The 22768-nt window shown below is 43.1% G+C and overlaps 1 protein-coding gene across 1 annotated transcript in view; it reads right to left on the bottom strand.

Annotated features, from left to right (window-relative positions):
• The window catches only part of ches1 (checkpoint suppressor 1), a 68123-nt gene that overhangs the window by 34078 nt on the left and 11277 nt on the right, over nt 1-22768 (bottom strand). Inside the window, exon 2 of the mRNA XM_058613447.1 lies at nt 699-1298. Within this exon, the coding sequence (XP_058469430.1) occupies nt 699-1280 (582 nt within the window). The 5' untranslated portion in view covers nt 1281-1298. The remainder of the gene's footprint in view (nt 1-698; nt 1299-22768) is intronic.

Here is a 22768-nt window from a genome sequence, read left to right as displayed (position 1 = left end):
TGGATAAGGAAATAGTTTGAGTAAAGGAGTTCTACTTTGGTTACAATCTGTAGTCTCACCACTAGATGTCACTAATTGCTACACACCGCACCTTTAACAACTTCAGAAAAAACAAAGTTATTATACTATGAAATAAAAGCCTCAATATTGGGATATTTAAACGCCACTTACCCACAAAACTAAACTATGTTTTGACACATCAAAGTTATGTTAATTAGTTTCACACAGTGACAGGACAAGCTGCAGCTCAGCCCCGAGTGTTCCACTGTTCCTGAATATGACGCCGTACAGCATGTTTAGAAGGATAAACTACAGTTTTTCTGCCACGTGCTGGAGGTCAGTGTTTCAGTTATCAGATATTCTTCTTTTATTTTTTTGCTCTGATGAAATTAAAACGACAAAAGGACAAAGTGTTCTTGTCTTTACAGTCTCGTTTTGAGTGAAGTGCTCTTCACAGCCAGGCAAAGGAAGTTTTTTTCTCTTGAATTCTGTTACAGACTACAGCCGGAAATGTTCTTCACTAAAGCACTGCTGTGGAGTTTTAAATTATTTTGCCAAGACAAATATATGAACATAATAAAAAATGCTGAAGGAAGTGAAGAATCTTTTTTTTTTGTTACTGAGGTTTGATACAAAGCTGTTAAAAGTTGAATTCAGTGTGATTCAACATTTCTCTACTCGACTGCTGGCATCTTTACCTGGCTCCGGTCTTTATCCACCTTCTTGAAGCACTTGTTCAGTGACAGATTGTGGCGCACCGAGTTCTTCCAGCCTGTGGGGGCGTTAGCAAAGTATGGGAAGTGCTCCAGGATCCAGCCGTAGATATCCTTAACGGGCAGTCGTTTGTTTGGCGCGTCCTCGATGGCCATGAAGATCAGGCAGCTGAAGGAGTACGGCGGTTTCCTGTTCGCCCCTGCTGCCAAGTCGTACGCCGAGTGTGCGTCGCCGAGCAGGGGGTCGTCTGGGGAGGGAGACGAGGAGGAGGGCGAGCGCGGGTGCTGACCGCCTGGGTCTTGTAGAGGGGAGACGCTACGCAGCCCTGAGTGGCTGAAGCTGTTGAGGAGGTCCGTGCTTTCGTGGAGCCAGGAGAGGCTGGTGAGCTCCTCGTCCTCAGCCTTGGAGAAGGAGGCAGAGAGGGACAGGGAGAGGTCAGCTGCCTCCGCCTCTGATGCTGCCGTGGCGGCGTCCCCCTGCCGGTACGGCGGGCTCATGCCCTGCGAGGCACTGGCTCCACTACTGGGGCTCTGGGCCTTCTTACTGGGGGGCATGGTGGGTCCCATCCAGCCCAGGGCTCACACCTGGATGAAAGGAAGGGGGGAGGACAAAGAGAGGCAGAGAGGTAGGGTTTTGAATGGGTAAGAAAAGGAGCAGGGAGAGAGAGAGAGAAAAAAAGAAACAAGGTCATCTTGGGTAATTCAGTTGGCTTCTCACATTAAACCATTGTTTCAGTTAAAGGCCAGAGGGAGGCAGCCACATTTTGACCACATTCTGAATTATGTTGCATTAGATCATCATTTATCTCTGGGGCTTCCCATCCAGTTCTGTCTGGGACGGCAAATTTAGTGCTTCATCGGCTGAGGAATTCTTGCCTTGTACTACAACCCCCTAATTACTGGCGTACCAGCAAAATGACATGGAGTTGCTGTCATATCATGTGAATGCTGTTAAAGGTCTGATTGTGGCGTTGTCCACATCTCGTCAAGGTTGGAGCTGTGACTGAGAGCAAAATAAACCTCCACTGTTGGCCCCAGCTGCACAGCGGGATCTGTGACCAGAGACGATCACGACTGGGAGATTTGCCAAGAAAAGAAAGAAACAAATTAGGAGTGCGAGTTCAAGTCCGTCCCTAGTCTAATCAGGCCATTATTCTCTTAACATAAGAGCAATGCTGCACTCATTAGATGCAGGCAGAGTGTGGTAATTGAAGGGGAACAGTTCTGGGTATCACACCATAATCAGAAGCCTCACAAACCAGGCCTTTGATTGTCCTCTCGCCTAAACAGCTGTGGTGAGGATGAACGAGGCAGCCCCTGCAGCAGAAATGTAATCTGCTCCACTCACCCTGTAAATCTGGACACAAATAGGCTGCGTTCAGATTACAGGGGTGAAGCGACTTGTATCTGATGTTTTCGGTTGATCGGGCTCAAATTACATTTTTCTTTCCCCGATCGTCAAATTCAAATTTTCAAATCAGAGTTGTGTCACTTCTGTATGTGGTCCGAGGTCACATATGTACCTCATACGTGGCCAATGCAACAGGAGCGAGAAGCGTCGTATCAGAATCCATGCTATCTTCAAAAACAGCTGCACAATCCAACAACAATGTGGGAGAGTGACGTCCTCTGAAGCAAACTCTCGCTCATGTATCCGCTATAAAGGCTCCCATTTCTAAATTTCCCCCGTGTGTGATCAATAAAAGAACATCTTATCTCATCTTACTTAAGTTCCACTTCAATACCGAGTGGTGTCACAAGTATGGCGTTTTCTGCTGCTGCTGTTGTTGTTGTTGTTGTTCTTGACGCATGCAAGAGGTTATGAATGCACATTTGTGGAACTGTCCAAATCTGATCTGGAGCGATTTGGACAACGCGGCTGGTAATCTGAACGCACACATGGGATCACCACAGGAACCAGTGATGGTTTTTGTATCGTATCAGCGTGAAGAAATCTCACTAACACCACCCTTGCCTTTTTTTTTCGTGTAATCAACCAAAACACAAGTTTGTCAAAACAATGATGTCACAGTCCCACCGCTCAACTCTCATGCTTCACCTCGTTAGCTTCATGTGCAGGCTCCGTGTTCTTCTTCTCCATTTTTACAGTTTTTTTATACAGATTTTACAGCGACACATACAGGCCTGGCATATACACTTCAGTGTTTTGAATCGTCCATGAAGACATTCTTGAAATGATGCCATGTTTACTGTGAAAGTTGTGTTTCCATGTGGATGCATGGGTGCTCTCTCACTCACTTTCACAAACAAACACGGACTTGAACCTAAATTTACATGCACACCACAGAATATGCGGAAAAAGAATGTACACAGATGCAAAAGCATACACAGATGTGTACTAAAAATGTGCCTACACACAGACACACACACACACACACACAGCACGCAGAGACCAGGACCAGCATTAGGACATGAATAAGGTCCAGATATATTGTGTCTGTCTGGCCTCGTGCTTCTGTCTGTGTGGCGCGATCGCTCTCTAATCCAAGGTGATCATCAGCCGATCTGTCCCCTCATTCTGCGTGATTGACTGACAGCTGTCACCCATGGCAACCCGCTGTGCCGTGACAACTGTCAGCTCGCTGCAGCTCTGGCCGCCATGTCACCATGGCAACAGAGCATAACAACTCAGCTCCTCTCTCTCGATGCTGCTGCTGCTGCTGCTGTTTTCCTTTCTTTTCTCCCCCTCCTCCTCCTCCTCCTCCGTGTCTGTCGCGCATCCACGCATCTCTCCGTCTCCTCTTCTTCCCATCGTCTTTTTTTTTTTTAAACCAGCGCAGATAACTCTGCTTAACAGTGTTGATAGGCTGTAGTGGAAGGACTGAGCTAAATATAGAATTGTGATGTATAGCTGCTGCACTGTTGCTCCGCGTATAGTCGACCAGCCTCTGCTCGCCCCGCCGCTCGATTCCGACTCACTGCACAGCCGCACGTCTTTGATCTGCTCTACACTTCTCACACGGCTCACACTTTCTGACAGCTCGCACGCGCTCATTCAACAAGCGGTACCTGTGCGAGGTTCAGCATTGTTGCACAAATATTGACATTGAGCGTAATGAATTCAAATTGCCCTGGTGACAATAACGCTGCGGCTGAAAATAGTGAACGCGCAATCAAAGGGACGGGCGAAGTGGAAGGGAGTTTGACAGACGAGATGTGTGTATTTATACAAGTGTTTGACAGGCTTTTCATGGTGTGTGTGTGTGTGTGCATGTGTGTGTTCGTCTTAGAAAGAAAGTGAGGGCATCACGGTGACATTGTTCCTGGTAGGAGTCTGGCGGAATGCAGCGACGGCTTTGATGCTCTCTTTCTCTCAATCTCTCCTTCTTCCTCCTCCTTGTTATGTTGCCATAGCGGCAAGAGGGCCATGAAACATTACGGCTGACAGTAAAGTCATCTCATTTTACTGTTGCTATGACAACAAACTCCTCACTGTTGGTTGGGGCCAGCACGAGCTGCCGCCCAAGCCTCGTGCCTGGGTGTGTATGAGCGGATGAATGTGTGTGTGTGTGTGTGTGTGTGTGCGCGCGCCACCACGTCTCCCATGGGCTCTCGTAAAGCTTAACACACTCGCTCAGCTCTAAACAAACTTTCATGCAACTCCTACAGCAGCGGCCCCTCAGGACCAACTGCTAAAGGACAAAGGCAGATATCGCTCAAGTTCAGACTAAATGACGGCTGCTGTGTGTGTGTGTGTGTGTGTAAAAAAGCATCCTCACATTTGTCTGACAGATGGGACTTTGCAATTCTCCTTGTCTTCTTCATTCTCTGGATCTCTTTTGTGTTTGTCTGCTTTGTTGTCATTTGTGTTCATCTCTGTTTGGCATGTCCACATTTGGCTTAGTGTGTGTGTGTGTGTGTGTGTGTGCAAGTATACTCTGACCATTTGTCTTTTAAGCACACTCACTCTCCATCTAAGTGCCTGTGCATACCATAATGTGCAAGCTACGCGGCTCAAACCTTCAGCATCACACTGGTTCTGTTTTCACTCGGCATCCCCATATCAGGGGTTTTAAACGACACCGTTCAATTAGAGTAAATGGCTTCCACCATTCAAAGCCCCATTCTCCAACAGTGGGTGATTGGTACACTTAAGTCAGACGATTCCTATTATTATGCTGTGATGAATATAGCCTTCACAAGAATCTGACAGGAACCAAAAGCTGAAAATTACTGTGGCAACTGTGCTGAACACTGTAGCTTCTCCAGACTCTGCAAGTGAAACAAACGTCCACTCATTGATATCACTGTTATTATAGAGGACAGCAGATACTACGATATCAGTGGATTTATTGGTATCTGAAAATTGAATGTACAATAATTCTTAAATTTGATGATTTGATTAAAAACGAACTTTCATTGAAGCTTTCGCCCATTATTACACGCTCAAATGTTCCTTTATCAGAGACAAAGAACTGCTGACATGTTATGGTTTCATTCAACGCACACAGGAATACAAATGTAGGAAGAGGTCAACGTCCCCCCCCCCAAAAAAAATGCACATTTTCTGTGTCTGCATTCAATATTCTGCATCAGGTTACCGTCAGGAGCCAGTAAGCTGATCCGAGTCTCCACCGGTTGCCTGGCAACCTCACTGTAACTCCAGGGAGCGATGGCACCTAAGAGTGCGGGGCATAACCCCATATAAAAACCGCAATTTGCCAGTTTTACTCTTCGTGTTCTGCACAGATTAAACAAACAGATTATAATCTGTCCACTGGAGATCTCTGAAAGCTTTTGATGAAGCCGTTTCCATTTCACTCTCATTCATTGTCTCTAAAGATCCTTTACAATGAATCTTTTAGAAAGAAGACACAAGTGTATTTTAACATATTCTTTGCCTTTTTTTAATTCGCTTCCATCTAAAAAAAGCTTATAGGACTATTTCTTTTACAAGCTATCAAATGAACTCTCACCTCTACCTTGATAAAGATTAATAGTCTGTGGAATACATAATCATTAGAAAAAAAACTATTCCCTAATGAACATTAATGGCAGCCAAAAGACTCCTACTTCCTTATTCAGTGAGGACAGACTGCAGTCGTTCTTTAACATCCATCACACGCTTTCTTTAAACTACAGTATTTTTAAAAGTGAACTTTTTAAAGGTACTACCTCCACATAAATTGTGCAACCCATTTCCTCCTGCCTCAGTCGTCGAAGGAGAATAAACCAAGAGGCTAAATCGGAGCTAAATTTACCAGTATGTTGTTGTCATGGTTCTTTAACAGGATCCAGACAAAGCTTAAGGCCCATGTCGTCAGTGTTGTGCTTGATTCCAACCGTATCGAGCCTCAGCTAACAATGGTGTGTGCTATTAAAGGAGTCGACATGTTCTGTTTTTGTTGTCATGAGGCAGAGTGGAAATTTGGATGCAGGGGTTAATACTGCACTAGGTATCTGAAATCATAAATGAATCAAACTTAATAATGAATTGATGAGCTGATACTGGTTAACATCACAGTAATGGATCTTTAGAACTCATCCAAAAGCCTTAAATACCACATGCATGCTTCACTTGTGCACAACAAATGTGTCCGAATGGACGGAACCTTTCATCCATACTCTGCGTTGATATCGTCGGTCATCACACGAGAGCGCACGACGACCGGCAAAATGGAGCAATACCATCGGAAATCGTGGGGGGGCAGTATAGAGTCAATCGTCCAATCAGTCAGGAAAAAGTCAGGTATGTTTAATTCCAGCGGAGCAAGTTATCAAAAGTCTAGGACGATGAAAAGTCTCCACGATTCCACCGATGCTAAATTCGCTTGTGTTTCTCTCTATGTCGGATCACGCACAACACAATAACCTCTTCAACAGTCGCTAGTTTATTGGTGCCTGCAACTCTGCAACTGCCCTCTAGAGGAAGTATTGTGTAACGTCCATTCCAACGCAAGAGGTGCACAGAGGTATGTTTGGAGGTAACGTTTAGGACATAAAAGAGACAAAAATGTAGAATAAATGGGCCTTTTAGGAATTAACATGTCAACCACACTGCAGTGATCTTGTCAACTTATTTTAAGAAAAAAGCAAAACAGATGAGTGTAATTTGTAAAAAAAGTTTGCATTGTGATATCATTATTGATCAACTGACATTGAGCCATCCCTATTATCAACATGACCAAAGAATATTATGTGTTCATTTTTTAAAGAACATCATTGATCCTGATGTACGCCTGCTGACCTATGTTCAGCTCCAACCCCATAAAGACTTTGCAACTGGAGGCAGAGCACAGCCAGTGTTTACACGGAGGGGAGAAAGGTTAACAAACCCCTCTGAGACTGGAGAGGGTGTGGGCTAATTCATATTCCCTAATTGACAGCGTAATCATCTTACACTGCATTCATGCATGTCGCCAAGTGTGCGTCTAAATCACATGCCGCATTTACGTAATCCTCAGAAGATCTCCGTTCCCCCCGTTGGCAGCGCTTTCTGTCTGACTCGCAGCCGTTTCTTTCTTCTTCTTTTTTTTGCGTGCAGACGCCAGAGGCAACATTTCAACAATGCACTTCAATTCACTGTCTTTTACTAGTCTGCCGCAACATTAGCCAAACTGACTTTCACTGAAATCCTCAAGTCATCGAGTTACAGAACCCCTGAAACCACATCAGTGCAGAAATATTAAAATAAAACCCACACGGGCTTGTGACATGCTGTCAGCAGTGCTTTTACACTCCACTCCCGGTCTGGGCGGACTGAAGCAACAATTACAACTTTGTCAGTTTGATCGCAGCTCATGGTATGTGTTGCATGTCACATTCTCCTGCTCCACACTTTCCTGCCAGTCTTTACTATGTAGCCCAATAAAGACGGTGCCATGAAAATAATCCCCCACACCCCAGAATGGAGTAGTAATAGTAGTGTAGGAGATAGCGGCGAAGAATGGAATAGTAGCTGGTAGGAGTTATTACTTGGCAGAGGGGTGAGCTGAACCTTGTGGCTCCTCTGGCCACAGTGATAAAGAAGAGAGTCAGATGCACCGAGGCAAAACTAATCTGGGGTTTTGATGACAAAAAGACGACCTTTATCCCTCCGACACATACACTGGATGGATTGAAGGGGAAAAGAAGACCAACAGAGAGTAGGAGAAAATGAGAAGTCTCTCAGAGGCAGGGAAATACAGTAATAACCTCTGCTACATATATGTCAACACCGTTTGTAGGAAACCCAGTCATGTTTTCAACGTTTTCCGCCCATGAAATCAAACCCCCGCATCCCTCGCCCTCTGTATTCCCCGCTTTCCCCCCGACGACAAGTATCAAGGATCCGGAGGGTTTTAAGAGAGCGAGGCAGGACCAATCACATCCTATAAGGTCTGACTATGTCTTCCTTTTATGTCTTCCACAGCAGCAAAGAGTTATGGAATAGAGGTCAGGGGGTCAGGGTGTCCCGGTGGACTGCTCCTGACCCCTCAGCCCTGGCTTGTGCTCTCGGCTGCCTGGCAACTCACACAGTCGCACATGCATTTGCGCACAGTAACCGTATACAGACATACTACACAAATACACAAACAACTGTCTCAGAGAGATGAGGCACAAACACAACACAACGGCAACCACAAGGATGATATGTTATTCATCTATTTAGTATTTATTTACAAAAAATAATTATTCAAGTGTACAAGAAATCTGTCACCTGTGGGACTGATGGTCAGAGGAGAGTGTGAATGTTGGAGTAACTATAGAGCCATGTTGATAATCTGAATATAAGTGTAATGACTTGCTACTTTCTCTGTTGCAGGTCGTTTGAAATTGTTTTTTTCCCCATGATTTTTCACCTTTTTTGATTAATATGGGAAAAACCAAGAGATTTCTGGATTATAATGTCTACAACCAATGATACAGTACTAATGTTCAGTGTTTAGTTGAGCAATGTACTTACATTAGCCTCTCTCAACTCCTTATGCAACATTACATGAAATATTCAATGCCACTAGTTGTCTAACCTTTTTTTTCCCCATTTTTTTCGTATGCATGTGTCACTAATTTATGATAAATGCAACTACTGCAACCACTCATTACTCTTTGCTGCGTGTTCTGCAGATGAAGCTCTTCTCATGAAGCTCAAACGCACAGGGGAAACCAAACAAGACAACAAAACAACAATTCCCAAGGTCCCACGTCGCCTACCGATGTCATCAAACTCGGTGTTTTGCTATTATTTTTGACTGAGAGGCCTCTAGTGGCAGAAATTGCACGCTGTGCATTTAAAGTGCTGCTAAAATTTGTACAAGTATGAATTATACACAGTGGATAATTAGGTGTAGATATATGTAAATGGTGTAAGAAACTTAACCACTTGGCTCCGTGGTCTAAAAGGTCAAAGCCCTTTGTTTGCACACTCAGTAAGAGTGAAAACAGAGTAAGTGATTTCAGAGTGTGTTCTGCGAGAGGAGTAAACATCACCTCCTCTGCCTATTGGCAAACAAACTAAGCAGATAATAAGCACATAATATATGGTATTTAGAGGAACTGAGCCCCAGAACTTTCAAATTGAAAGATGATAGTGCAGAACACATCAATGGGGCCACTGCTTATGCTGTAAGGACACTACACTGTTTCACAAAAAAAGAAAAAAGACACCCCACATGGTATCTCAGCTCAGGCAAGACCAACTATGTGATGTACGAGTATGGGGCACACACTGCGCCACCATCCTCCAAAGTAGGCTAACCAACAAAGCAAACAGACATTTGCATCGGGGCAAACACAGACTATGTTCGGTATGATTCATCAGCAGCCAGCGTTCATGAAGTCACGCTCATCCTCGCTCTCCAAGGATGGCGGACAAACAGACTCAGACGTACAGTACACACACATGCACACACGCACTCGCGTGCACAAAGCGTGCGGAGTTTTTCGAATGTCAGCGCTTGAAGGTGACTTGCATGCGTGTGCAGCCTGGGGGGGGGGGGGTCCCTTAGTGGATTGTGTGTGTCCGTATTTGTGTGGTGGACTCACAGTGAGGTCAAGCTTAAAAAAAGCCCGAGCCCAGGCTCTAGTCTTCCATGGTAATGGCCATGACACACCATGCGCCGACATGCAATCCCATGACTGTACACACTCACTTGTTCACTCGCTTGTCCTGTTGCTCATTCAGTCATCCTCCTGTGTTCACACTCATTCAGTTCGCTTCAAGTCAGTTGTGCTGCTACGCTGTTTTTTGAACGTGCGTCTGTTCTGTTCAGTCCGGGCGATATGGCTTATTAATAACATCCTGATATTTTTAGGCTAGGTCCCGATATAAAACTGGACCATATTCATATCTTAGCAGTTTATGATCTGTATTAAATATTGTATTAAATATACAGTTGGTGCCTTTGTTTTTAATTTATATCAGTATTGTAGTTCTTTGGCTTTTTGAGTTTTCTTCTTAAATTGCATGTCAATTCCATCTATTTTTTAATGAATTATTAATTATTATTTTTAATTAAAAAATAATTACTGTCATGAATATCAAAGTATTTGACAACATGCTTTATTAGCAGTGTTGACTACAGCCATTAAAACCAGGAAATGTAATCGATTAATCAGTGGATTAATCGTCGTATTCTCCAGAAAACGTCAAAAAAAGGTTGAAAAATGTTGATCAATGTTTCCCAAACCTTGAAATGTCGACGTCCTCAAATGTCTCGTTTTGTCCACACACCAACATTATTCTGTTTTAATGATTTATTTGTTATATGGAGCAAAGAAAACAGAAAATTTTAACATTTAATAAGCTGAAAAAATCTGAGTTTCTATTAATTATAAACAAACAAACAAACACTGAAACTGATTAATTGCCACAGCTTTGACTGGGTGCCAATAGGTTCAGGTTCCAAATATCAAAAGAAATAGGAGAGTCCTCATTAATATCTCTCATCTCACAGCAATTAATGTACAGGACATGGCAGTCGCGGGTTTTCATTTCCCGTTTAAGTGACAAATGTAGCCAAAAGGCTCAAATTTAAGTCATGGCTGTTGTCTAGTTAACTCTTCCAAGTCAGCATGTGCCTCTGGCTGACAATCATTAGTTAGATAAGGCAAACAGAAAGCTCGACAACCATTTTATTACAGCAAGAGCACTGTGTGTGTTTGTTCTGTTCAACAAGACAAACACAGCACTGTTTCTCCTCTTGTGAAATTATCAGCTGATTGTGTCCTATCAGTTTTGAGTGTCCAGAGTCTATGCAGTTCAGTTCTTTTTTTAATTAGCACACTGTTTGCACATAATAAAGAAAATCCCAACATGAATATTTCACCAATTTGTGAAACTTGCTAATTCATTAACTTTCAGTTCAGAGCTGGGGCCAATAAGCAATTGGACTTGCCACACATTAACATGTTGACTCTCGTCAGCTCAATCTACATTCAAATATAAACAAAGAAATGCCAATTTGTATATGTGAGAATTACATTTTATGTCACTTATGAAAATGTTACAACACATTTTCATAATGAGCCTTTTTAATGAAACCAATTAACAAGCTTCTTATAGCGCTCTCTCCACTATACAGTTCCAGCATGGCTTGGCTCAGCTCGACTCTACTCTCTTTTTCTGCTTTTCATGTTGAACACGCTGAACAATGAATCTAAATTTTATCTAAATCGCAGGACGGCCTACTGCTATTTTCAAATCACAGGAGGCGCAATATTTGTCAAAGCCAAAATGTGTGTCAAAATATCATTTTAGATTAATTATTGTCTTCTAATCTATACCAGGGGTGTCAAATGTAAGGACACCCCTGTGGACCCTCTGGTGGGTCGGTTCTGGCCAATCCGGCCCACAGTATGAATTTGTGAAAATGTATAATCATAATACTATAAATACTACATTTTTCAGTTCCAGATACCTGTTTAAATAAATGGTTTTGCATTTGTAGATTCACTGTGATCTGTAAGTTGGAATGCACATGTGTAAATGGTACATTTGTTTTGTTTTGTCAGGTTTTGTTCATATGTTTTGTAAAAACATGCTTCCTTAAGTGTAAAACAAAGGGAAACGTTTGGAGTACTTGTTGTTTTATAGGTTATGGTGCTATTATTCTAGTGCTACGGCCCACTTGAGATCAAATTGTGCTGTATGTGGCCCCTGAACTATAATGAGCTTAACACCCCTGATCTATACACATCATATTCTGCAGACTGAAGAACATCTTTGTTTCTCACAGATCTGCACAACTTTCACACAGTAATCATTTTAAATAGGTTATTCAAATGAAAATGAGAATAATGATTTAAAAATGACCATTCCCTCTGATATCACGAATCATATCGTAATCGCAACTTCATGTCAATATTCAAAATCGATCCAACACAAGAATCAAACCGAACAATGCCGAACTGTACATCAGTTAAGAAGACTTAAAAATCCTGAAAACACGCGTTAATCTCCAACATTTAGCAAAGGAAATTTCTAAAATCTTAATATTTACCAGATTGGTGTATTTAGTGACAGCACTGAATGTTCTGGTGCTGAATGTCGAGGAAACCAGTTAATTGTGGTTTGAAACTTGTTAATAGACAGAAATCAACAAGTACTTCTGCACAACAAGTCAATCTGAGGCAACACATTCAAAGCAATTACGTGTTCCACAACAAATAAAGATGATATTGATATATATTGAACCATTGTTATATTCATAATGAGGACAATTATGTTTTATTAGCCCCCTATGAAAATGTCATTGTTTCAAAGGTATTTCCCCAAGTGCTGTTAAACAGAGCAAAGAATGTTTAACACAGCTTTTTCAAACATCCGTGTTTTATTTTGGATACTTCCATTATTTGACTTTGCACACAGAAATTAAATGATTCAACTACAACTACACAAACCACTGTTGTGCAATGATGTTGTGCTTAACTGCAACACTCTTTTAAAAATCAAGTTAAAACTGAAACTAGTTTTTGGTTTTGTGTAATAAAAATAACTCAAATAATGGAAGTCTCCAAAATAAAAGTAAATAAATGATTTGCTCTGTTTAACAGCACTTTTAAAACAAGGAAACTTTCATAGGATGGCTAATAATTTCGTCCTCAGATGTGTATTGTTACTGAATTATCACCTCGTCCCAACGACACACACCTTTTGCCACTTTTATGAATAATAAAGCCGCAAAAAAATCAATGATGGTTTAGAAAAGATTGAGGCACAGGGACGCTATATTCACATTTGATTTACACAACTCTATTAACACCCGGTTGCCAGCAACTGCTGCTATAATAATAATAGTAGTAATAGAATTACACTGACGTCTGTCTTTATCTCACTCTTTTCACCTTTTCTTCCTCTGCTCCTTCAGCACCTTCCCTCCCTCGCCTGAAGTCCCTGCCTCACTCCCTCTAAGGCCTCCCTGTCTTTTCTCTTTGACAGTGAGCAGGTCCCTGTTGGCACTTTGTGCTCTTTTACAATATTGTGGGAAAGAGACAGAGTGTGAGAGCAAGAGAGGCAGAAAAAGAAAGAGCGAGGGAGACTGCCAGAAACACTATATAATATCAAAGCAGCCAGTGCACAGCTTTGATAGCATGCAGGGAGGGGAGCTGGTCAGAAAAAGCTCCAGGAGAAAGGCTCAGTGAACTGTTTAAAGAGGGGGAATGTGATCTAACGGGATCCCTACATTAAGGGGAGAGTGGTGTGGATGAGGCTTTGAGGTAGTGAGCGTTTTTCAGCTGGATGTCCTGCAGTCAAATACAAAAAAAAATAAAAAAAATTAAGCAGGACTCCCTTTCTGTGTCTGTCTGTCTCCCACTCTCTCTTCCCCCCTCTGGCTTTTCCACTTATCTTTAACAAACAGCAGCTCAGGCTCTCAGCCACTGGCCGACAGTTTGTCCCGACAACAAAAAACCATGGCAACAACCACTGGAGGAGCCTGTCCAGTTCCAAAGATCCGCCCTCTTTGGCTTTTTAACTCCCTCCTCTTTGAGTCTCTTGCAAATGTGGCCCAAACAGACGACTAGAATCAATGAGCACACGACCTGAAAGTTGGTGGATGATAGAGTCGTGGTCATGAAACTGCACCGTCTGGCGTCTGGTTGAGAAAGACGATCGAGATTGAAATGAAAATAATCACGTTTGGGCTGAGGGTGGCGAACACAGAGTGTGTGTTCAGGGTTTAGAAGAGAAAAAAAGTAAGGAGGACAAAAGAGTGAGGCAGCAGCTTGTCAGTAGCCTATAGACTACCGTCCTCTCCGGCCTGCCTCTGCTGACGACACTTACACGGCTTCTGCTGATGATACAACTCTGCTTACATCCTTCACTCCTCCCTCCCACTCCTACAAGCTGTTTTTAACACTGCACAAGATACCTTATGTCAACGGAAACACGTTCTGAATGCTGACGAGACAAAATTCCGACTCACAAACAAGCCTAAAAAGGGAAAAGTGATATGATGAATCACTTTCAAGAGCCTGTTCTCCCCACACTGCAAGATAAAGAGAAAATAATGGCGCATACAGGATTATATTAAGATTATCGTTCCAGGGGGAGCAATCAGGGAGCAATGCACCACCCTTACGTGATTTCATGGGGAGGCAGATGTAAACAAAATGGAGACTGTGATTCAGCAACACGCTGCAGTGTTAAATATGCTAAAGAGGAGCAGGAGGTTAAAAGAGTCTGGACGTGAAAGCGGTTGAGGAGAACAAGGGACATCTATAATTTAGCGAGAACTGTGGGTGAGATTTGACCCGTCACGTTTAATCTGTCAACAGTACACACGCTGTTCAGATCAGATTGAAAATCTTACATATACTGTTACATTACATTACATTCTCGAGATGTATTTATTTTAGATTCTACATTTAAGTGGAACTCTGCCAGTGTGGTCATACATCCATCCATTGTCTACCACTTTGTCCTCCAATGACGTTCCCCCTCCCCTCCCTTCCCCTGGCCATGTGCATTTGTTTTCAACAGAGCCGGCAAACACGGGCCATGGAGGTATGTTTGCATGCTTCTGTGTTTTTCATTTTTCTCTATCAAAAAAAGGCTGCTCCGATGTTTACTCCTGTGTGACCCCTGTGTTGGTCAGACAGTCATTTCCTCTTTCTCGTTTCCTCCGACAACACTTTTTTGTCTGCTTCTTTTTCCACCAGCTCTGCCGTGATGAACGTCCAAAATAGCACTATCGGCGCCTTGATGAAGCAATTTGTGTTTCTCCTGATTCTGAGGATCTTGCAAGACTGGTTTTCCACAAACAGACAGTAGGGGGGGGTGGAGACAGCCCCCCAATCTCCCCGCAACAAGACATTTAACCATCACAATGACTCGGAAACTGTTAAATTAGGGTAAAAAAGAAATCCTGCATAGTTCTGATTAAAAAATTCTGGGTGGTGGGTAAGACAGTTCACCACAGAGAAAGACTGCATTTGAATGGAACACATCCCGACACATTTAAGCCTCAAGATGATACTGACAAAGAAATGCAAATGCCGTCAAGAAGATGTTTGCAGTCCTCTAACATGACTATTCAAGGAGGAATCTACTTTGACACAAATAAACATAGACACGAGGAAATATTTCGCTAATTTCACCCAAATGTAGGTTGATTTCTGTCAGAAAGAAAGAAAGAAAGAAACTTTCTTGCAAAGTATATGAACACAAATCATGATTTTTTTTCTTTTCTTGTGCCGTCACAGATTGTTTGCTCCTGGTGCCATGCGAGCACTCGATTATGTCGTTTGCACATCATCCCTTTTTTGTCGCTACTTTAGCCAGGGAGTTATTGTAACTGCCTGCTCCTCTGTTTCTCATCAGTGTCGCCTTCTGTGTTCAAGGTAACAGCTGCCTTATCCCCTGCTCTACTTATTCCCCATAACAGTTTTATATAAATATACAGTATGAGGCCATTCTGCACAAAGTCACTGTTTTCCTACAGTTCTTCCCCCCCCCAACAAAAAAAAGAGTAAATGGAAAATTACTATTTACAGTCCATGGATTTGTTTTTGTTATCTGTCCCTGAGGTCAGAGATGAATTAGGCAACAGCGCCTTTATGTCCTCTGCTCCTTCTTCAAGGCACTTGCTGCAAAATTATTTAAAGCTGAAAGCTCGCTCAGTGAATTTACACCGTTAATGAAGGTTCTCGTGGCAGATTCAATAAGGAGCTGTCTCGGCTTTGTTTAGTTGAGATTTAAATAGGTTTGGCAACGCGCCTGCTAGTTTGACGCTGACGTGTTGCCTATTGGAAAGCTTATAAAGTAGTCTCTCGGCTATGTGGCTTTCAGTGTGTTTTCTTTGGTCAGCGTGTGTTTCTGTTTCAGGCTTTTTTTCCTCCCTCTGTAGCGTGCCTCGTCTAGCCTCCTCTGCAATTTCAATGTAGGTTAAACAACAGTGGGACTGAAGCTCGTGCAGTGTGATTCGCACACACACAATTTAAACAAAAGAGATGAAGTTGCAAAGTAAGCGAGGATACTCTGACTATAGGAGAAGGTCAAATTGGTCTTTGTCCACTCCTGAAGCCAACCAGGAAATAATATATTGAATAGCCACTAGGGGGCGACTAGCAAAAGCGATCAGTTAAAATGAAAAATAAAATCAGGTCTACTTGACCTGATTGTCTCAGTCACTACTTTTGGGTCAGATCCAATAGCACATGGTGTCAAGTTAGTGAATTATGTTCCCATTTAGAGGAACATAGATGATGAAGTACAGCATATATGAGTGGATACGGGTGTGACTCGCAGCCGCTATCATCCCCAGGAGCCTGGTTGCAGGTGAAGTCTGTAAACTTTTGTTTGCAAAATGCCAACATGGCACCGGCCAAGATTCCAGCTGGTTGCCACTTGCTCCTGAATCAGATGGTGAAGTATAAGATGCACCCAGGCGTGGCAAGTATTTCTCTTTTTTTTCCAAACATAAGTACTGATTAGCAAAGCTGCTGTGAGGGAAATGTGGTGCTGATAATCCATTGTCTGTGGTTTAGTTTTATTCTCAGTAGAATCGGTTAATTAATTCACTGAGGCTGCAGCACTTTCAGCAGTTCCTAGGTTTTTGATTGCAGGGGAATGACAGACACAACAGAGGCACAACCCTAAAAGTGCATTGGTTAAAAACTCCTTTGGCTTCTTCTTGAGACTTCTTAGCCCTTAATGACTTCGCTTCCAAATCTGCAGCCATCGAGCACAGAATGAAATAATGAAAATAAAAATAAATGGCATGATTTCCCTTGCTCTTTCACTCCCTCTCCCTTGCCTTTTCTAATCAGTCGACACAGATAATAGCAGTGAACAAGAAAGAGGATGACCACAACTGCAACTGACAGGAGTGGACATGAGAGTAAGAGTGAGGGGGAGTAAAAGAAAGAAAAAGAGAGTAGTTATATCCTAGGGTCATTAGCAGCATTTCAAAGTCACCCGCTCTTTCAGCGTATGCTGTTTGACAGGCATTGCCAAAGGAATTAGGGATGAGGGATGATTGTGCTGTGATTAGATGTTTAACTCATGAGAAAAGACAGGGCCTGATCCATGGTTACAGTACACACACACACACACACACACACACTCAAATATATGCACGGAGTAAAGAGAAAAGGACTGTGAAGAAAAGGGAGGGGGATTAGAGATATGATAACCCGAGTCTTGAGATGCGGTCAGCATCGATTAGATAGACCCCAGAACCTCCATTTCAAAGCACAGACCTGATGCGAGTCAGTCTGATAAACACCGTGAGCTCCTCTTGTTCTCCCAGCGAGTGAATTGAATTCCCAAATTACCAGGCTTAAGATAACATACCTGGCTAAATTGCCGCGCTTTATAAATCTCAAATCTCTCTGTAGATATTCATCAAAGGCTGTTTCACTCCTGATGCGGAGAACGCAGGAGATGGGGAAACAAGAGAACAACACACAATGTGGTTCATATTAGGGCCTCTGATCTTCTATCTCGAGTCCCTCGTTTTCTGCTACATTCCTTTAGCCAGGGGTGATGTGTGGGAGAAGGGGGGGTGGGGTCAAGCCAAGGATTTCTAGGAGAAAGTGGAGGGGGGGGGGAGGCAAATGATGCTTCATCTGCCTCTCCTTCTTCAGCAGTTTATCACACCATAACATGATGTGGCTTTGCCTGAGCTCCTGTGAAACAATCATCTATCCCTGTTACCTTTTTTTCCCCGCATTAGGTTACTTCAATCCCCCCCGTCGTCTACTTTCAGTTTATCTTACAACGTCTTCTCTCATTCCCCCCCCCCGAGGAAATGCATGACATCAGCTGTGGAGCTGAAGACTGAAGTTTCCATCTGCCCAGTGCCAAATGAAAGCCAATGATAGGAGCATTTGTTGGAAAACGACCAACGTGGCCACTTAAGGAGAAGCTAACCAGTAAGCAGTCCGTTAAAACAACACAAAGAGCTGAGTGCTTGTTGGTGTGCTGCCACACGTACCAGCGTGAAGCAACAAAATACAATCCCGGAGTAGTGTCTGAATACTTTCTTAATGCACTGTACTGTTGAGCTAAATATAGCTGAAACGTCTTCTGCACATGATCCCGAGCACAACAGTTGTTTCCATGAAAAAAAGCCAAGAGAAGTTGAGTCAGTGCCACTGCTGCTCAGATTTTTACACCTAATTCAACCGCATTTAATAGCTGAATGAGTAAAATGGAATTTCAACACTGGGCCTGTCCATTCAACAGCTCACTGACATCCATAGTGTGTGTTGATGCAGACACCGATGGTAATAATAATCCGTGACGTTGAGTTTGACAGATTAATCCGTGAGGTGAAGGGCTCATCGGTACAGCTAAACAATTAATTGTTTATTAAATTGAAATTGCAATTTGAAAATAGCAAAGACAGCATTTTAACAGTACTATTTTTTATTTGTCTATGTTCCTAATGAGGAAGCTGATTCTACCACTAACAAGAAACAGCAATAGGGAAGTAATAAGAGCCAGGATTTCTGTTATGAAACCGACAACAAGGTGAAACTAAAACTGATTTTCAAGTGTTAAAGTAGCTTATAGTCAAGTTGAGGCCGACATCAATCAGGAAGTGAACGCAGCGCACGACTTTGTTAAACCAAAAATGGCATTATCAAACTTCATTATCCACCGGGGCATTGGGGATGGCAGGTGTATCTGCAGCAGAATTTATGCATTTTTAAATGGGAACTGGAGTAATGTGGATGTAGCCTTAGAGTATAGTCGTTAACATTTTAACGGTGTCACTCATTAATGCTCCGGGTTTTCAAATTTATAGCACAATGAATATTGAACTGAATCTTAACTTTTTATTTGAAAAATCATATAGCAATACTTCAAGTTGCTCGGCCAAAAGACTGCGCTGAGGTCAATGGTGTAATACCACTGCGGATAAATCAACAACCCTAGGAGGTTAACATCACGGCGACTGTCCTTTGTCACGATGATTGCTGTGTCAACAGCTGTAATACAGAAGTCACTGCCTCTTGCTGGATGACAGCAGGTTGTGTTGCAACTAAAGTACTCTGTGTGGTCATAACTGCAGTGGTCACATCCAAACTGACTGCACATGGGGTTTTTTCTTGAGCATGAAAATAATGTTGTTGTTTTTTTTGCATAAATGGCATTTACGGTGAATAAACTCCGAGCTGAACTGCGTTGATACTCGGCACTGAGTCTGTGGTGCTGAGTGCAGCTCAGACTGCAGATCAGGTGTAGAAGAAAGCCTTCAGTTTGCCCTATCCACAGCTGTCTCTAAAGGGCGAGCATTTCAATTCAGTCAAATTCTGTAATCTGCAAGAAGTAGATCAGATCCATTTATTTAGGGTCAGACTGGGTGATAACATTAAAATGTTAATTATACAGGGGAACATTATCCCTGTTTCAGCCTGCTCTTCTACCACGGCCTCAGCTCCCAGTTCTTTGTCAGGTTCAACCTGTTTATTACTCGTATGCCAGTAGCAGCCATAGTTGTAGTCCATCTGGTAAACAATGATTCCTTCTGGGTTTAAACCTTAGTTTAACAGCTGTTGGCAGGTGAGCCACAAATTTAATTTCAGCCATTGCTCCTGAGAAATATCACAGCGCGGAGAAAAACCATCAGGTAGACAGTCAAATAAAATCGTTGTTCTCTAGTGTTTCCCCATAATGTTATTCTTGTAAGGGTAACCTGTGAAACAGTATTGGACACTCCTGCTCTCCTGTGGAAGCCATACTAATGAAATATGTTGAGGTTTGCTGGAGCCCGCGCCAAAGGAAAAATACACCTTTAAACTCTTCAAGTACTCGGTCTAAGCTTTTGCTGTTCTTTGGAAAGTGTAACAGACATTATAATCAGGATTTATTTAGAAGGAAAACTCAAATTAACAGTTTTAAGTAAAGTTTTTCCTTCCTTTTTTTTTATAAAGTTGCACTCAATATAAATTCCCATTGTATTTGTGACAACTTTCACACACAGACTGTTTGAGATTCTCAGAGTAGAGGAAGAGGATGGAACAGGAGTGTCAAAGGGCATTGTGGGAAATGTAGGAAAAACGCTAAGTAAACATGATGAGGGAGGCTGCGGAAAGTGGATACAACAAAAAAGGCAAATAACAAATGCTTATTCACAAAAAAGGAGAATGCGTTGGACATCCCAGCTCGCTGATTTATAACAGTGTAGGAGCAGCTGAGGATGGAATTTTCCTCTGAGGCAGGGCGTTCCACTCTTTTACCAAACAGCAAGGGAAACTCCAGTAATCGCACATGCACACACACACAGACACACACGGGCATCTTGTATTTCTCGTATATACACATGAAAGCTGAAGACAAGAAGACAAAACCAGTTACGTCTTCTCTCCTTTTGTTCTTTTACAGCAGGTTCCCGTGCACAGTCTACCTCTCATGGTACATTCAGAGCATGAACACCCGGAGTCAGCAAGTCTGGACACAGCTGCTGAATATTCAGTCCTGCAATCCCCCGTTCTCTCCCCATTTCTGTCTTTTCCCACCTTAAACCCTCCTTATTTCACCCTCTCTCTCCCCCACCGCCCCCGAGTCCTACTCTGCTTCTATCTCCATGCCGCCGCCGCCGCTGCTGCCGCCGCCTCTGCTCTCTGTGCTCCACTTTCATTAAGGGGCTCTCCTCTGATAGCCCTTCATATAACACTTAATCATCATAACAATAAGAGCACTCTTCCGACGAATCACCTCAAGGGGCCGGTCCTAAAGATCCTCCGCTAACTGATGTCATTAACTGCCAGGGCTCCTGACTGGCTGGAGGGGAGCGCGAGAGCCCGCCCCAGGTGGTTGACAGAGGGCTCAGTGGGAGCATGCAGGTCGAACAGGCCAAGGACATTCCTCTTATGGAGAGAAGCGGAGAAAACCCACACGCAAGCACCCGCTCGCCTGCACATGGGCACAAAGCCTCTTGCCAGGAAGCAGAAGACAAGGCGTGTTTGGTTTTGCAGTCAAGAGAGAGATGAATAAGATTATTGAATAAGAGGGAGAGAGAGGTTTGAAAAACAGTATTTTACATGAATGGATCTTGAGGGAAATGACTGCTTCGTCGCTCCCTCTGCTCTGTACTTTGGGCTGTGATTTGACAACAGACTTGAGCGTGCGCATGTGGGAATAGGGTGGTGGGATAGTGTGTGTGTGTGTGTGTGTGTGGGGGGTACATTTTTGGCTGATAGAGTCTTTGCCGATAACACCCTGTGGAAGTGACAGTGTGCTATATTATTGTGGGAGTGTGCGTAGACGAACAGAGACGTCGACTTCACACCAACAAAAATGCACGCACACGCGCGCACACAGTGAAATCACAGCTGTTCTCAGTTGCTATGTGACAGTCGCATCATCGTCTCAGATAACACACACACACATGCACACACATGCAAGTGTGAGACGGGGACAGCAACACTGACTTTGGCAGGGTCGGAAGGTCACAGGGGTATTGTGACAAAGTTGCCTAGCAACAGACACACAGCACATGTAATTTCTAATGTGATCTCCTGTGTGCCCCCTGACCAGATCTGACTGTGTGTATGATGAATGTGATGACAGGAGGAGGTTGTTTTGCACCTGGCTCTTAATGTTTGTGCAGAGAAGTGTTGAATGTGTTCCTGCTTCATTATAGACCGCAATAAATCTTGCCCCATTGTGAGCACTCCACACAGAAACCCAAGAGGACAGTTAGTTTTCTTAATTTGCAGCTGCTGCTGGGTATGAGTGGACAAATGTACTCACATTTGAGGGTTCGTACGTGTTTTATCGTCCGTGTGAATGTCAATCATGCCGGACTGACAATTGTCAGTCACGGCCATAACTTCGGTTTGGGCTTGAAACCAACAGCAGGAACACATTTAACACCGAAAAGCAAATGTCTGCCACGCAAAAAAGCCACATTCACATATGGTTCTTAATTAAAACTATAGTGTGTAATTGTAAATATAAACAAATGTCTGTTACATTCATTTTTTCATACATTTTATGTCAAGACAGATGGAGGCAACAGCAACCTCCAAACAGGCTGGAATATGACTGAAAACAAAGAAACCCCCACATAAACTTCAACACGTGAATTATTGTCCCCGTCTGCCCCTGCAACGCTGTTGTTTACACACATGCACACCCTCAGTCAGGTCTGATAGTTTTTCTTGACAGAGCCTGTTTTTAGACCAATAACAACAAAAGTCAAACAGTTACGCACTGTAGCTTTAACTTTATAATTCCTTATCGTGACTGCATTTGCCAATATTGTCCCTTAAGGCTTTCCCTACTGCTGTATACAGCAAGCTGCAGCGGCGTTACTAGACACAGGGTCAGTCCAGTACCAGGAAAGTGACATTGACTACAACACAGAAAGCTGTGTTTCATCAGGACTGCAGGTAGCTCAGCCCATCTGTGTACTGAATTCTTTATAGGTTATCACAGGAACAAGGCAGATGTCCCCTCTGCCTCAATCTCAATGTGCACAGTGGTGTTTCGAATCATAAGCAGTAGGCTGGGGAGGAATTTGGGGTTATGCAGGAGCTAAATTATGGCCCATTTTGTAGATGTCTCACCAGCTTAAACGGTTCATATTGTTCATTCAGCCTGCAACAAGCAATAGGATTCAGGATACAGCAAGGAATCTTTGACTCTTGGTTAGTTTATG

The sequence above is a fragment of the Solea solea genome, chromosome 17 (genome assembly GCF_958295425.1).
Source record: "Solea solea chromosome 17, fSolSol10.1, whole genome shotgun sequence".
NCBI classification, from domain to species: Eukaryota; Metazoa; Chordata; class Actinopteri; order Pleuronectiformes; family Soleidae; genus Solea; species Solea solea.
Note: the sequence above shows the minus strand (reverse complement) of the source record. Positions and strands in the feature narration are given on the sequence as shown.